The sequence below is a fragment of the Lemur catta genome, chromosome 14, assembly GCF_020740605.2.
Source record: "Lemur catta isolate mLemCat1 chromosome 14, mLemCat1.pri, whole genome shotgun sequence".
Lineage (NCBI taxonomy): Eukaryota > Metazoa > Chordata > Mammalia > Primates > Lemuridae > Lemur > Lemur catta.
In genome coordinates this window covers 35,100,364-35,117,901 of record NC_059141.1, presented here as the reverse complement: position 1 = coordinate 35,117,901, position 17,538 = coordinate 35,100,364, and the positions used below count along the sequence as shown (strand labels likewise).

Here is a 17,538-nt window from a genome sequence, read left to right as displayed (position 1 = left end):
AGAAAATGAACTAACATAATATAGGACAGATCTGAAGTATTTTGGAGATGAAGGTGGGGCGTTTGCAACACTAATTATCACTGTTACTGAAGCGCTTCTCACTGCCAAGGCTAACTACTGTGAATCAGCTCTGAAGAATCCTCTCCTAATCTCTGTTCTTTTCACTTTTCCCATGCTTCTCACCAATGTACAGGCAAAAATTACCCTTTTATTGCCTCCCAAACAAAACCCTCCTTTTTCTCACCATGAAGTAACCTGACCACAAATCGTATATCTTTGAGTCTTCAGTTCTTGATAGCTCTAGTTATTTGTTTCAAGTTTTCTTTGGTCCTGAGCCATTTTGGAATTTGAAGGATTCCAGAAAGCTGGTTTCAATTCCTTCAACAGATCTATATCGAGTATCTTTCATGTATAAATATATTTGTAACTGGTTTTGAAAATTAAATGAAAACGTTGCCTCAAACCTTGATAAATCAATATAATATATGCACACAAAATGTTTACCAGCAACACACTGTTTCATTCACTAACCATTTGATGTAATTTGTGGATTTAAAAATACACATCTTGAAAGCAGTCACAAAACATAACATTAGGGTGACTGGCAATGAAAAATAACTATTAGAATTAGAAATGACAATGTAAATTTGATCTAAAGCAGACATGAAAGCTTGTTTTATCAATAGTTTAAAGAAATAAATCACTTGTTCTACATAGCTCTTTGAAATAATAAATTATGCCTTGACAGCTGTGTCGTTTCAATTAAAACAAGCAAGAGATAGGCACTTATACCCTCTTTGGGAATGGGAGATTGTTTCAAGCTAGATGGAAGTAAATAGTAATTTGATTGAGAGAATTAGAGGATTATATATATTTATTGATAGAATCAAACTAAAATTTAATCACAATGTTTAATCAACTCACCATAAACTGAGTCCTGACATGTCAGAATGTAACAAAGACAAAATATCTCTCATCAAAACATTTCACTTTTTTCACTGACTAGTAACAACAATCATTAGTGAGTATATAAGCCTGAAGTATGTGGCAATCTGTACAAGCTTATTGCCAATTGTAAATTTAGGGAAGCTAAATTACTATGAAGATAGACTCATTGCCTTTGAAATGCCTTCAATCTGTGCCATCTATGAGGTCACCTTAGGTGGAATTTAAGTAATTAGCCTCCACAAAATAGCTGGAATCAAGGAGACTGACTGAACACATAAAGTCACTTGCCACTTGTAGTCTTATAAAACACGTCCAGGCTGACATAACCAGAAAGTGAGATCTGTGAGATTTGAAAATTATGGCTTCTGAAGTGATTATTTAAGGTATTCAGTAAGAAAAATTAACATACACATTGAAAATTCTAATTAAGTAAATAATTGAGATGGTGAATTTCATTAGATTAGAATATACAATAAATACTAATATTAATATATAACTACGTAAATGCTAATGTTGTATATGTTCATATCAGTGCTAATATTTATTTATTTAATATATTAACCACTTACATTTTTAAGAAAGTTGCAGGGGTTGCAAGTTCTTTAAGTGTTAGGGAAAGAAAGTGGATAAAATATAATTTGTACCAACCTATGGCAAATAATGGAATGGAACTTGCGGGGGAAAGAAAGTCACAAACTAGGAGATTAAACATGATAGCTAATATTATAAATAATAATCCTAAAATCCTGTGTGTGTATAGCTGGTATCATTTTAGTTCTTTCTTCTTGACAACACATAAAGAATTGCTCTGTGTTTCTTTCCTATGTTGATGAGAAGAAAGAGGGCAAGAGGCAGGAAATGGTCATCTCAGCTATGAGGTGAGAGAAGGAGGATGTCTGGGTTGCTATCAGAGACTTCCTGTGCTAAATCTCTGAGGCTCAGAGGTATTTCCATGTCAATAATGAATAAGGTCACCCAAGCCTTTCTTCAGATCAGCCTAAACACATTTCCTGTATGCTTTCAGAAAAGCTTCTCCTTTACTGCTTCTGTCCTCAGACAAGAGAGGAAAACTGAATATATTGACAGGGTTTTGTTTTATTTTGTTTTGTTTGTTTGACTACAGATATTTTCATATACACTGTGACTAATAGCATAATCTTTCTCTTGCCATTTTTTCATTTCTTTCTAACAATGAATTTTAAACAAACAGAAAGCTAGTCCGGGACAATATTCATAGGAGCCTGGAGGTCCACAATTATGGTTTTCCTTCAGCAATATCTCCAGTAGGAAAAAGAAAAGTCACTTAGAATAAAAGCAATAAGGCTACATACATATATAAGGAAGCAAATTGGCAGGGGACAATGATTTTGAGGTGATTTTATATATAATTGCTAATTTAGCACCTCTGAATTTTGGGGAAGAATCAAGCAGCCATTATTTCTGCAGATTATGCCTCTTCATGGAGTTTTTTTTTTTTTTTTTTTTTGAGACAGAGTCTCACTCTGTTGCCCGGGCTAGAGTGCCATGGCATCAGCCTAGCTCACAGCAACCTCAAACTCCTGGGCTCAAGCAATCCTCCTTTCTCAGCCTCCCAAGTAGCTGGGTCTACAGGCATGCGCCACCATGCCTGGCTAATTTTTTCTATATATTTTTAGTTGTCCAGCTAATTTCTTTCTATTTTTTTAGTAGAGATGGGGTCTCTCTCTTGCTCAGGCTGGTCTCGAACTCCTGAGCTCAAACGATCCGCCCACCTTGGCCTCCCAGAGTGCTAGGATTACAGGCGTGAGCCACCTCGCCTGGCCTCTTCATGGAGTATTAAGTACATTGGGGGAACTCAGCAACTGTGTACCCCAAACACAAGTAGGATAAAAGGGAGGAAAAAAAATAAGGACCAAGAGGCAGAGAAATGAATTGCTATTTCCTCTCCATTCACTCCTCCCAAGATAAGTTGCTTCTTAGTAGCACACCTATGCTACCCTGACAAATCAAAACACATCTCACTCAGAATCGTTGGCTTGCATTTATGAACAAAATGTGAAATCAAGTGAAATAAGGTAAATTATGGAATAATATTTACTCTCAAAAATAAGTTGAAAATTGATGCCTGTCCATGTTTAATGCCTCATGAGTGGCCTTTAGGTTAAGTTTTATCATTATTATTGTTGTAGTTGTTCTGTTAAAGAAGTTAATAGAAGATTTAATAAGTTATGAGAGAATAGATGGTCCTCTTCCTGTGTGGCTTATTATTGGTTTCATGATTAATTTCATCTATAAATCTTCTCCTATTCTAATTAGAAAGCAGTAGGAAAGAGATTTCAAATAAATCAGTGGGTCGAAATGTCAGGTAAAAAATAATACAGTAGAAACACATTACGATACACCAGATATTAACTTACAAATCAAAATATTACCTTTGGGCAACAACCTATAAATTTTGAGGAGTGGAACCACATCTATTTTGTTTATCACTAGATCCCCAGCCTCTATTACAATGCCTGGCATAAAATCTGTACACAAATATTAGCTAACAATAATATAGTAACATGGATGTAATAGCTTGGTACAGATATTAACCCTATTCCCTAATGCCAACATGATGCATTCCCTTGTATCTTTCTTTACTTTAAATTTAAGAAATGAAATAAAACATTAATGTAATAGGATACAATATGGTAAAAAACAATTTGTTTGACATATATAACTAAGGCCATGTGAATAAAAGATCTGAAAGTGCATTTTGTACATAGATATGAAGGTACCATAACACCACCAGTGAGGATGAGAATTTAAATGAATGCTTTATAAACAGCCATTTGTTTCATTCTGGGATATCTACAAAGTGACAAATGTCAAAAAATTACAAAGTTCTCTGGGAACATCAGAAGTTTCAGAAAGATGAAGAGTCCTTGGGAGCAGGACTGATATAAGAAAAATATAGATGTCTAAAGGTGAATGCTCAAAGGAACAAAGATGACTTGAATGATCAGTAGATCATGGGAAATAATCAAGAGATTATTCTTAAGAAAATATTAAATAAAATTGTGGTCATTTTTTTTTTTTTTAAATTAAACACTTAGTGTAGGTAATGATCTGAGGCATTTCTTGGAATAAATTAAAAAGATAATTTGCTGGTTGTCTAAATTTATGAGATGAAAAATTAAGACACAATGAATTTGCATAATTACAAGAGACAAGCACTAAATTTTACTTGCCCTAGAAGGGTAAAAATGTCAATCTAAATCATATTGCTTACACACAATACTATTTATAAGTGGATTCATTTTTTTTACCCTAAGACCACTCAAGGGCTAAAAGAGATGGCTGGAAACCTGTTGATTTTACCAAAGAGCAATATAAAGGTAGAGGAAAAAATTACTTTGAAACAAATTCTCAGTGTCATGAAAGGTAGACTGCCCATTTGGAAAAAGAGTGGGATAATTAAACTGATAGTTAATCCAGATTGTAATTATAAAATAATTATAATTCTCTTCATGTTAAAGTAATGAATTGAATTCCAGGTAAAAAGTTGTCAAATCCTAATATTCATGCTAATTTAAGGCCTGGATATATACTTTGCTAGGTACCATTTTTCTGGTGGAGTAAGCCTGAATGGTTAGCCACACAGTGAATTTTGTATGTGCAGTAATTCATATGTGTATAGAGGGTGGTGCCTCCTGTTTACCTATTGAAATATAAGCATATATAAAGTATAAATATGATTTTTATACTTTATTATATTAACTCTTACAGACCAACATGGGCAACTATGTTTTTAGAGACACAATAGAAATTTCTTAAATCTCCTACCTATCCCTGAGAATGGTCCAGAGCTCTCCACCTAGGCAAGCTTCCATCAACATATACAAATATTTGCTGTCCTTAAATGTTCTGTATAGTCTGTAAATTGTAAATGAGAAAAAGGTTATAAACACTGTCTTTTAAAAGCATGTCAATTTTGACGGCCCAGATTATATTTTTGATTTGCCAAGCTTAAAATTTTATCAGAAGTATAAGATCTAAGTTCACACATAGGGAAAAAAAGCTAATGGCTCATGAATAGGATTTTAATAGGAGAGACTAGGGTGCTAATCTCTCCCTTGAAATGGATTAATCCTAATGATTATAGACAAAGGGGGTTTCTTGGGATTCTTTCAATTCCAATTTGGCTGATGTTTCAAGCAAGGACTCTTGAGCAACATTTAATGGTCATAAACATGCAGTGTATATGGATATAAAGTAGATTAAACTTTACAAATATAGACATGTATGAAACTCATGTGCTATTCATTTAAATTCATGTTACATTTATTTTCAGCAAGTGCCACTGGAAAATTAACAACAAAAATTTTTCTGCATATAAAAAACTCCCCATTATCCTCTTATTAGTACTGAGGTGGAGTGGTCACTGCCATTTCATTTTTTTAGATCTTCAAAAAATATTCAAATAATTAAAGGTCAAGTAGTTTGATTTTTGATATTTTGTCTTTGAAGCACCAAGGAGGTTTATGTAATGTTTTGGGGTAAAAAAAAGAGGATAAAGATAGAATGTTAGAAACTCTGGTACCTCCTTTGGGGAAAATACATTCTTTTCAGAGACTCTAATTCTCTTTTAAAAAAAGAGGGATAGAATCAGAACTTTTTTCTTTTTTTAAATCAAGCAACTTCCTTAAGATCAGGCTAAAAAATAAGTTTCTCTGCATGAATGAAATGTGTCAACAGTGAGCACAGTGGCAGAGGGTTTTGTGGTTGATCAGCCACTTGCAAGTGGGTGCTTCTGTCCCCGGGACAGGGTCCTTACCTTACTATGAAATCGGAATGAGCCCCCTGCATGATCTGCTTCTCGGAGCGGATGTGCTCCTGCTGTCTTGTATCCACAATGTGGCGTTTTTTGAGGATCTTCATTGCAAACGTTTTGGATTCTTCACTTTTCAACTGGACCTTAAAGAAAAGGAGAAGAGTAAGTGAGGAAAAGCCTGTAGACTTACTATAACAGAATGCATTGTTATTCCCAAATAACAGGTGCATGGAGCGCTTAAATGAACCCCAACCATTACCCAAGTCACACACACACACAGTTTAAGTCGTTGCCAGAGCTGAGTTTAAAATCCAGGGCTTACAACCATCATCCAATCGCATTTCACAGAATTGGAAGAATTTCAATAACTCGATTCCAAATTAATTTTGTTTCCATGTGGATTAGAAGAGGAAAAATGCACTTAATTTTATTATTTCATTTCATTTTATGTAATATGTTTGAGTATTTTTTAAAGTTTTTCTCTTTCAATCACAAAAATAGAAATAAAAACTAATTTCTTCTCCAGTTTTACTTCAAGTGAAGATGGCAAAAATAGATCATATGGGCCTTTATGTTCTGCCTCCATAGTTCTAGTCCACAAAGACTTCTAGAGTTTTTATGTGCATTGGAAGACCCTTCTCTCTGCTGAGCTGCAGCCTGTTATTTTTTCAGTACTGCCTGTATTCTTATTTCTTCTGTTTTTACCTGTCAGTCTTTTTCCTCCCTATGGTTTAAAAAGAAAAAAAAAGAAAGTAACAAGATTTTTTTCAGGAGATTTTGAAAACTATTTTTTTTTCCTTCTAAAACATGCATGATGACATTAACCTCCTCTAACTTCAAACCTTACTCCTGAGTAATCAGGGCGAACCTAAGCTGAGCCTCACTGTCTTCAACGTGCCATGCCTCTGCTGCAGCCCACTTGGCTCTCTGTGGTTCTGGAGGAGGCTTGTGTCTTCCCAAGGCCATATCTCAGACAGCCTCCTGGTCTGTGTTCACTGTTTTATAAGAAATTCTAGCAAAGTGACTTGCAAGGAAAGCAAGAGAGATAATAGAACTAATCACTTAATAGCAATATAAGGGAGTTATCATCGAGTGCTCTTGAGTAGCAGAATCCTCAAGACCGTGCCGAACAGCCCACATGATTCAGAATTAATGACGCCCTGGGGAAATAACGTTGCACGCTGTTTCTGCTTTTTAGCTAAAGTAGAGCTGTCTCCTTTTTAGCTGTGAATTATTTACTGCTTCATCAGCAGGGCTAGTGAAGTTCTTAAGTGTCTTCTTCATGCACACGTGTACGGATTGAATTCTATCTAAGAGGACATTCATGTGGCAAGCTCCTCAGTAGGGAGCATGAGGACACTTCAAATCAACAAGCCTTGCTTTGCTGCCAGCATTTGTGAATCTGTATGACAGGTTAGAAGGCAAAATGGGTATTTGAAAATGCCTTTAACAGCTAAAGGCCCTCTACTCTGTCTGTGAAATTCTTTCAGATGACAGATTAATGAATTTGCTTGTAGTTCATAATGAAACCCAAACTGTGAAAACTCACTTCTAAAAGAAATGTGGACAAAGAAGGAAGATGGCATGCATGAAAATTGAGCTAGGTCAGAGTACTTGAGAGGAAAAGGAATAATGTCATATTCCCTCTTCAGTCTCACCCAGTTAAACTACTGAGGACTGTTGTGGAGTTCAAATGGCTAATGTAAAAATTATTCTCTTTAGTGATGATAACACAGATTTTTCACTTGTATACATGGTAGGAGGAAAGAACTCAGCCATAACGGTCACAAGTCTGGACTTGAATCCTAACTCCACTTGATCTCTCTCAGGCTTTTGGGTCATTGCTTAACTGCTCTGGGCCCTAGCTCTTTTTGAGGAGAAAACTAGCTACCTCACAGAGTTATTGAGATCTTAAATGACAACTTGCCGCCAAATGGACATTTGTTGACGGTCTCTTTGCTTGTATCCTTGCCCTACCCAATGATCTGTACCGAATAGGGCAAATCTAATGTTGCTTTTTCAGAGGAGCAAACTAAGGTTTACCAAAAAGGTTCATATCTTGCCCAAGGCCACAGAACCACAAATGGCAGAATTGGGTTCATGCTCAGGTCTCATTGGGCCAAGCTGTTTCCAGTATGTGCTGCTTCCTTTTGGCTAAATACAAAACAAATTAAAAGCACAGTGATGGTATTTTTATAAATCAGAGTTTAATCAGAGTTTAATGGAATCAGCTAACTCACAGACTCTCTGTGAAAAAAGCTGAAAGATGTATTTATTACCTTTAAGCTTCACCAATGCCAGGTGTGTGGGTTGGGAGACCAGCCAAAGCCTCACTTTGCCATTTTCCTAGGCACTTACAGGGACCTCAATGTGTTATCAGGGATTTGAGCACCTGACTGCTTGAACACTATAAGGAGAAGCCAAGCAGGTGGGAAGAGGGTGATGAGTGCTGGCAGGTGGCAGATGGCATGAGACGTAGGTAAAAGCTACAGAGATGGCTGCGAATCAGCCTTAGTAGTTGCCGATTTAGAAAGTATTCCTTACAAGAAATTTACAGAAGCATACAGCCAACTTACTGAGGCTTTCTGCTTTTTGTCTTTACTTTGAGTGGAGGCAGTCCTTGGGACTAGAACCACCCTTCTTCTTTGCATTCTATAAAAAAACCTCATGAGTCCTTAGTCAGAATCTCCGCTTCCAATTTACACTAGAATATCACAGAACCCGGGCTCCTAACCAGGAACTCAGAGCACCTGAAAACAACTGATGAGCTAACTCAACAAAGACAATCAATAATGTTGGAGTTAATTCTCTGAATAAAGCCCAACTAACATGTTTGTCAGAAAACTCCTGATAAACTGACAACTTACCAAAGATCATTCAGGGATGTTCAACTTGACATTGTTTCTAACAAAGAAATTTGGAATCAATCTAAATGTCTATCAAGAGGAGCTTGGAAAAATAAGTTATGGTATGTCCATGCAATGCAGCCATATAAATGATGGCTTGGAATTATATCCGATAGTATGGAAAACTAATCAAAACATATATGAATAAAAGATACCGGTTACAAACCATCTCACGTTTTATGATCCTATAAATAGTGTGTTTGCGCCGGGCGCAGTGGTTCACGCCTGTAATCCTAGCACTCTGGGAGGCCGAGGCTGGAGGATTGCTTGAGCTCAGGAGTTCGAGACCAGCCTGAGCAAGAGCGAGACCCCGTCTCTACTAAAAATAGAAAGAAAAATTAACCGGGCATGGTGGCGTGTGCCTGTAGTCCCAGCTACCTGGGAGGCTGAGACAGAAGGATCACTTGAGCCCAGTAGATCGAGGTTGCTGTAAGCTAGGCTGATGCCACGCATTCTAGCCCAGGCAAGAGAGTGAGACTCTGTCTCAAAAATAAATAAATAAACAAATAAATAGTGTGTTTGTATGTGTGTACCTGCCTATATATTTATATCTAAAATAAATTTATGAAGAGAGGATCAGAAATGTGTTCACTGATACATTAATAACAGTTTTCCCTTAGGGAGATTTTTAGTTGATTTTTACTTCTTTTTATTTTTTGAATTACTTAACTTTTGTGCAATTATCATATCTTACTTTTACAATGAGTAAAAACAAAACTCTAGTCATGGAAAAAATTTAAAAGTTTCTTTTAAATTGTAATAGCTACTTATTTTCATTGTCTGACCTTCTCAAATTGATTCTAGTTCTACTAGAACTCCATGAATGCAAAGACCTTGAGAAGTTGTATATAGCACAGCAACCTATTTAAGTTTTGGGCTGAACTACACTATTCAGCTCCTTAAAAAACTTACCATAATTTTTTTTTTCAAAATAAAGCCTCAGAGTAAATTATAGCAATTTATATTTGGTGGGCGTAAGCTATTATATGAGTATTTTAATAAAACTAATTCATGAAAAATTATAAATTGAAATTTAGTTTGCTTTTTATTTTTCCTGTAGGCTAAATTAATTATGCCAACTCTAATTGTGCCAATCTGAAAGGATGATGATTTTTATTATTTTATAGGAGGTCAGCTAGAGCTATGAAATTAGTCTTGAGTATGGAAGGAGGTTGGCAAAACAGGAGGCAAAGAATGCATATTTTTCTACTTCCTCTTCCCCAGGAATCCTTCCCAGTCTAGTAGGTTAAACATGCTCCTCAGGTGTGACATCCTTTGCAGACTATCCTAACCTCCTCGGTGTACAGGTTAACGCACTGGTTGGGAGGGTGACAAGTCTGATATTTGACTACTTTTGTTTAAATCTCAACTATTTTTTTTTTTCTTTGTGATCTTGGACAAGTTACTCAAACTCTCTCTGTTCCTGTTTCCTCATCTGTAGTATGGGGATAATTTTCATAGGCTGCCTGTGAAGGTGAAATAAAAGGCCTATATATCAAACAAAGTGTCTGGAATAAAATATTGAGTAAACATGAGCTGCTTTTCATTCATATGTGCTTCTTAATTTAATGGTCTCTGCAACCCAAAGCTATTACCTCAAAATATGCCCCACCACAGGCAGAATGTCTCTTTGTTCCTATTTCTATCCCCGCCCCAACCCACCTCAGTGCTAACAGGTAACTAAGAAAAGTTTTGAGAAGCTACTTCTAGAAGATTGCCCATGCATATGAATGTACACTTGAGCAAAGTGAATCTTAAGGTGGGAATTTCTGACAAGGATTTTGACAGGTTATTAACGGTCAGTCTCCGGTTGATGCTAAAAAATACTGGCCTGAAGATGAGAGGTGTTGCCCTCAGCATTTTAAAGAGCTTTGAAGATGCATTTGTTAGCTGCATTTAAACAGAACACATGCTTCCTTTCCACCTGGGGTAGGCAGTTGCCTTAAAAAGGTTCGTCTCCTACTGTACCTAATTTTTTTGCCCTTATTGGGAAGAAAGGTTATGAGCACAGCAAGGTTAAAACTGGCTCAGTATCACTGGCTGTGAGTTGGTCCTTAGAATATGTATCCATTTATCTATTTAAACTTGTCATTAAGAGTTCATGGTTTATTTTGTGCTATAGATATCTTTTCATTACTTTGGAAGAAAATTACTTCCTGAACTACACTGTAATTAAAATGGTTTCTTAAATTCAAGGCTTAAACTGTCAATATGGCATGACTCATTGTTATGTAAAAGTCCCATGTAAGGTGGTTGGAGTTAGAATTCCATGCCCTGCAGGAGAGGGGACTCACTTCCTACCCCCACTTAGGTAAGCTAAAGCTATAGAACAAAGGTGATGAAGTGAGTTTAGAAAAGCTTGTACTGGAAATCTTGCTCCTAGTCCTGGATCTTTCACTAATAAGTTTATAATTAGTCATATAACCTCACAAGGCCTCAGGCTGCCTCTCAAAAAATGAGGGGCCAAAACTATATTATCTCTAAGGGCTTATTCCAGCTGGAAAACTCCATACATCTGCAATGTGACATAATACACATTTTTAAAGCATGTTAGTTATGTTTAACCTTATGGAAATGGCCCAGTAAACATGTGGCATGGCTATATCTTGGGGACAAAGGAAAAAGGGGAAATACATTAAGTAATACAAAGGTAGCTTAAGGCAACATAATGGTTCACTCTGAAAGCGTGACCCTGAGTTTACATATGTGCATATCCTATTGGGGGGTAGAGGTTTTATTTTTTCTCTGTTCTCTCAACCCACCATATGAAGGGATTGGTTTTTGTTGTATTCTATGTGTTACTAACTTTCAAAGAACATGCATTGGATAAAAATAGCAGTTGCTTTTCCATGAAGAACATTAAAACAGGTTCCAAAGCGTAAGGGAATCTGGGCAGAGTTGTCATAATTTTAATAGCTGCAAAATAGGAATGGCAAATATTTCCTCTAAACAAAATAGCACAAAATTTTAATCAGGTAATCTGTATTAGATTTAGAGATAGAAAGTAGATCAGTGGTTTCCTAGAGCTGGTGGTGGGAATGGAAAGTATTCTTAAATGGGCACAAGGTTTTTTTATGGGAGTAATCATTGGGAATGTTCTGAAACTGGATTATACGATGGTTGTACAATTCTAAAAATCAATGAATTGTACACTTAAAAAAAATGTCTTGGTATGTAAATTATACCTCATTAAACTGTTAAAAATGTTTTAAAAGATAAAAGTATCCATAAAATGTATATCCATAATTTCTAATTCCTTTTTTTATTAATTTATGAGATAGATATATGCTTAATTTATATTGTAAGGAACTAAATGTCAGAAATATGTTTCTCTCTATGCTTATTTTTTCATTTTCAATAAAAGTTCCCCAATTAACCAAAAAGTTACATTTCTTTTGCTCAAATTTCTGTGACATAGTGATACCTTTTTTTTTTTTTGAGACAGAGTCTCGCTCTGTTGCCCAGGCTAGAGTGAGTGCCGTGGCATCAGCCTAGCTCACAGCAACCTCAAACTCCTGGGCTTAAGTGATCCTACTGCCTCAGCCTCCCCAGTGCATGCACCACCATGCCCGGCTAATTTTTTCTATATATATATTTTAGTTGGCCAGATAATTTCTATTTTTTTTTTTAGTAGAGACAGGGTCTCGCTCTTGCTGAGGCTGGTCTTGAACTCCTGACCTCGAGCAATCCACCCGCCTCGGCCTCCCAGAGTGCTAGGATTACAGGCGTGAGCCACCGTGCCTGACCCTTTTTTTAAAAAAGTTATCCTTTACCTGCTATTTATAGAAAGTCCTAAACTTTGAAAAGTCCTAATTTCAGAAAAAAAAGTAGAATCATGGGTCATCTTAAACAAAAATGTACCTAATTGTCACAAAATAAAATTTTCTAGTCAAAATAATAGGTACAGTTGGCCCTGTGTATCTGTGGGTTCCATATCTGTGGATTGAACCAACTATGGATTGAAAATATTCAGGGGAAAAAAATGGTTGGTTGCATCTGTACTGAACATATACAAACTTTTTTCTTGTCATTATTCCCTGAAGAATACATTATAACATCTACTTACATAGCATTGACATTGTATAAACTGTTATAAGTAATGTAGATATGATTTAAAGTATATGGGAGGCTGTGTATAGGTTATATGCAAATACTACTGCCTTTTTATATAATATAAGGGACTTAAGCATCAGTGAATTTGGGTATTCACAGGAGTTGGGTACGGTGGGGTTGGTGGGGAAAGATCCTGGAACCCATCCCCCATGGATACTGACAGCCAACTTTAATTGCTTGACAATTAAAGCAACTTTAATTGATTTCAATATTTTAACAATATACAAACCGTGATCATATGTAAGTCCAGATGACCTCCTGAATCTTCATTTTCCTCACTTATAAAATGGGAATAAATCCAATCTTTTTCTTACAGAAAAAAAATATTGTAAGATCAAACCAGATAGTATATATGAAAATGCTTTGAAAATTAAAAAGTGCTATGTAAGATTTATCATTACTACTATGATTTCTAAAATATGTGGGAATGTTAACTAAAATGGATACTTATAAGTGATATTTTACTATTAAAACTCATAATTAAATGTCATAAATTAAATTAATTGTCCCAATCAACTGAATGAAAAATAAGGACTAGGAAAAATTCATCTGTCTGAATTTAAGGAAGTTTTACTTTCACAGAGAATGAAAAAGCAATGGTAATACTATGACTCAAATAACTTTTTGGACATAGCCAACTACAGTGCCCACATGTTCAGAAGGAGACAACTTAGTACATTCATGAAAGAAAGTGAAATGCTTTAAATGCACAGAGTGGTTCTATTCTACAGATTGGTATTGGATTGTATTTGCCAACATTTCTTAACAAGAACAACAAAATGCCAATTCTATTATTAACTTAAGCAGAGATCACAGTAACTCCTCTATTTCCCTCACCTTTCTCTGATCTACACAGTAACATCACATGATTTTCTCTCCCCTTGCTCAATATTTGAAACTTTAGAATGAATCACAGCATCTGGCTTGTTCGACAGGATACATAAGAGAGGAGAGCAAAAGGAACTTGTCACAGCCTGAGTGTCACATGCCAAATGACACAGAGAATGCAAAAGATAGGTTATGAGTTTAACTGAGATGTCAGAGTTGGAAAGCTTTTCAGCCATGAGGCACTGTGGCACAGCACTGTTGGACCGGTGACTCAAAGCATAGAAGCGTAGCTGATTTTATTTTATCTATGCCTTTTCGTTTGACTCCGCCTGCTATTTGAACAAGAGACAGATAATCAAGAGAGGGTCTCTCTTCTTTCCATCATTTTTTTCCTTCCCACATTGACCTCAACCTCTCATCAAAAATGTCAATAATCTCATTTGCTCTGTAAATTCCTTTCAGACTTAAAATTGGTTCTACAGCTAGTGACAAAAAATATCATGACATATCTGTTTATCCTATATATCTATATATCTAAATTCAAATTGATCAAAAAACGCAAAGCTATTTTTATAGAAAAGATAGGTTCTGTTTTAATTTTTTTAAAAAGACATTTAACTTTCAGTTTGGAGGAAATAGAAAAAATGCCATACTTTTCTATTTTTCATTACACCAGGAACAAAGGGTTGGACTATTTTATAGAAATCACTTGCAAATCAAAGAACTTTGCACTTGTTATTTCCCTTAATAAGGAATTAGCATAGATTCATTTTGATTCAAAAGGTTATCTACATTGAGAGCATTATTCAAGATTGTTTGCTAAAATGTACAATTTAAAAATTATCATTCTTTAAACATAAACATCTATTTCTTAGAGTATTCGTGCTGAATAAACTTTATTTCATTTTGTAGTGATATTAAAATTGATATTTACATGTTTTTATTACCTGTGATATACTTTAAATTATTTTTCTTCATCAAATAATCAATATGTTCTTTCCTCTACCCAAGACTTTGATTTCTATGCATAATTTCACTCATATAAAGAAACACTACATGCATCAGTTTTGAAAACTTGCTTACACATTTCAAAATTGAGCACATAAATATCTCACATAATTCAATTTATTCTAATAGAGCAAATGTGTAATCTAAAACTTCACGTAAGTGGAGTTGACTATCATATGTTGCCATTTCAATTTCTTTCATTTATTGACTCTGAAGGTTTAAAATGAGTTGAAATGAAACAGAGAGGATCACATATTGCAAAATTCAACTCTCTTTCTGATATATGAACTGATTAACTCATGAAAGGTTCTGCATTGTAGTCACACTTTTGAGATATAAGGCATAAATAACTTTATAATTTTTAAATTGTTGCATACTAGAAAAATTTTAATCAAATGATTTATAATCAGATTTTAAAGTCTTAATACATCCTATCCTCAAACTTCACCTTTTTTAATACTAAAAAAAGGATAATTTCTTTCCCCTTACTGTTTTTGTATTTCAAGTTTTTTACATGAATGTGCACAAATATATACATACTTCAAGTGTAGGTAAATCAGTTCAATAAGTATCTACTATTTTTGCTTATGCTAGTTTAATCTATGAAAAACAGCCACATTTAAACATTTAAACTGTTTTATTTATGTGAATACAGCATTCAAGGTCATAGTAATGACCAGACAGTGGCTCCCACTGGTTTAGCTTATTTGCTTGAACTCCTTTTAGGTAGTGATGATCTCCCCATTCTTATAGGGAAATTGCAAGGCAGCTGGCTGGAGCTAGGGGCTAAGAACAAACCCACCTGGCCCACAAAAGCTCCTGACCTGACAGCTTAATGATCAAGCTAATAATGTGTTTTATATGCCAATGGCAATGGGACATATTACTCTGAAGGACAGAGTATTAATTAGTAATAAATTAAAGGTATACAATTGATGAGCTAGACTGAAACATACAGAATTACCTGCCTTTTTTTTTTTCCTCCCAGAAAGCAAGACAAACCATTTCATTTTATTTTTGACATAACTAACATGCACAAGGGGATCGTTTTTCCCTCTCATGGAAGGAGTCTCTCTTTGAAAGTGTTTACATAAAACTTTCAGGGATGTGGACTACATCTTGCACAAAGTAAACCTACCTTAGTAGAGAAATTAGGATGTTTATTGCTGGGAGCAGCATTGTTTAAAAATAGCCTGTCTAGTCACCTTATAGTGCATTCTTTCATTTCATGGATGGAAGTTTAGAGCCTAGTCTATGTTTATGCTCTTCCATTACTTGACTTAATGTCCAAACACCTCTTTATAGTCTACTGATCAGCTATTAACAATAATATTTCTCGCTGCTCCCACCTACAACTTCACTCTAGTCTGGTCACTTGTTTTGGTGTCTTGTGACAACACGTGGCCTTGTATGTCGTAACCTTTGCCTGGAATGGCCTTTCCCCATCTGTTCATTTAATTCCCAGCTATTCTCTACCGCCTGGCTTCAGTTCTATGTATCCTCCCAGGGCCTTTTCTGTTCCATCAGTTCCAGATGACTTCTCTCCTCCTGAAATACTGAGAACCCTTCTGAGTAATTCATACAATACTAAAGGATTTTGTTTGCCATTTTTCAAATGCATTAATTTTATCTTCTTATTTAGGAGGAGGCAGAAATTCCTAGAGCAACTCTGGCATTTCTATATCCCACACAGAATAATTGCAAATTTTTTAATAGATGAATTTTTGCTGACTGTGATGTCTTATAAATTCGCTGGGCTAAAAAAAATAAAATTTATGTCACAGAAAACAAAAAGGCAAGTGTGATCTAAGTGTTAACTTTGTGATGAGTTGTTTTATCACCAATTATCTTAAGTCTTAGAAAGACACGCCCAGTGCCTTCTAAAGTTACAGTGATCTTTCTAGAATCACATGCAGGTTTAAAGGAGGAACTGTTAACATTTCATCGTATGCTAGGATACTAATTTCAAATACTTTTAATTAAAAATATGCATTTCAATTAACAGCTAGTACATAAAAGTTCTATAATTTCAGAAGATATGTAAAAAAATAACTGTTCTATTTTCTGTCATTCATGTAATCTAAATTGTATTACAATTATCAATGTACAAAATATATTCTGCAGTAACAAGATGAATCAATGCATGTCTTACTTTAACTGTATATGCCAAAGCAGAGATAAACTTTACTACCTACACTTTCTTAGAAATTGTCTTGTGAGTATTTTAGGAGTTGCACTATATTGTTACTGTACCTACTGATGCTCAATGAGTGTTTATTGGATTGGATTTTCATTAGCTATTTAAATAATTTAATTTCTTAGAAATCAATAGTATTTATCACAATCATTTGTGTCAGTTTTTATTCTTTTGAATAATAAACATAACAAAAATTACATATTTAATAATAAACCAAGTAGAGTATCACTAGAGAAAAGGCTGAGTTAAATAGAAGCAATCTTTCAGTTTTCGACCTATGTTGAGTCCTTATTTACTTTAGTTAAGGACACGAGGCCTTATGGCGGCAGGGTTTCCCCAGTCATCTTCTGCAGCATAAATCACAGTGGGCACACCAGGCGTTTCTGCCCAGCAATCCCACAGCTATTCTATTTCATTGCTGGGTGGCTTGGCAGTAGAAGCTCTTGAAATGTTTTCGTCTTACATGGGGTTTCCCTTTGGAGTTAAGCTGCTCACCTTTCGTAACGATGAAACAAAACTCTGTTGACTAAGCAATGGATTTATCACCTAATTTCTTGCTTAATCATCTCTTAGTTTCTATTTTTTTCCGGTAGTTTATATAGAGCCCTCCAGGCCTGGTTGTGTGTGATGCACTGTGCCGAGGGAGTGGGCAAAAATGCCACGGAAGTGGTACGAAGGCTGTCACGTACAGCACACACTCTGTTACACAACACGTGCTTGTCTGTGTGCGAGATGGTTCTTCA

At 35.4% G+C, this 17,538-nt stretch overlaps 1 protein-coding gene across 2 annotated transcripts in view; it reads right to left on the bottom strand.

Moving 5' to 3' along the window:
• PRKG1 (protein kinase cGMP-dependent 1) overlaps positions 1-17,538 on the bottom strand; it is a 1,158,333-nt gene that overhangs the window by 27,164 nt on the left and 1,113,631 nt on the right. For both annotated transcript variants that reach the window (XM_045569367.1, XM_045569366.1), the window contains exons 11-12: positions 5,747-5,886; positions 4,756-4,845 (exon numbers count right to left, since the gene is read on the bottom strand). In XM_045569367.1, the coding sequence (XP_045425323.1) occupies positions 4,756-4,845; positions 5,747-5,886 (230 nt within the window). The remainder of the gene's footprint in view (positions 1-4,755; positions 4,846-5,746; positions 5,887-17,538) is intronic.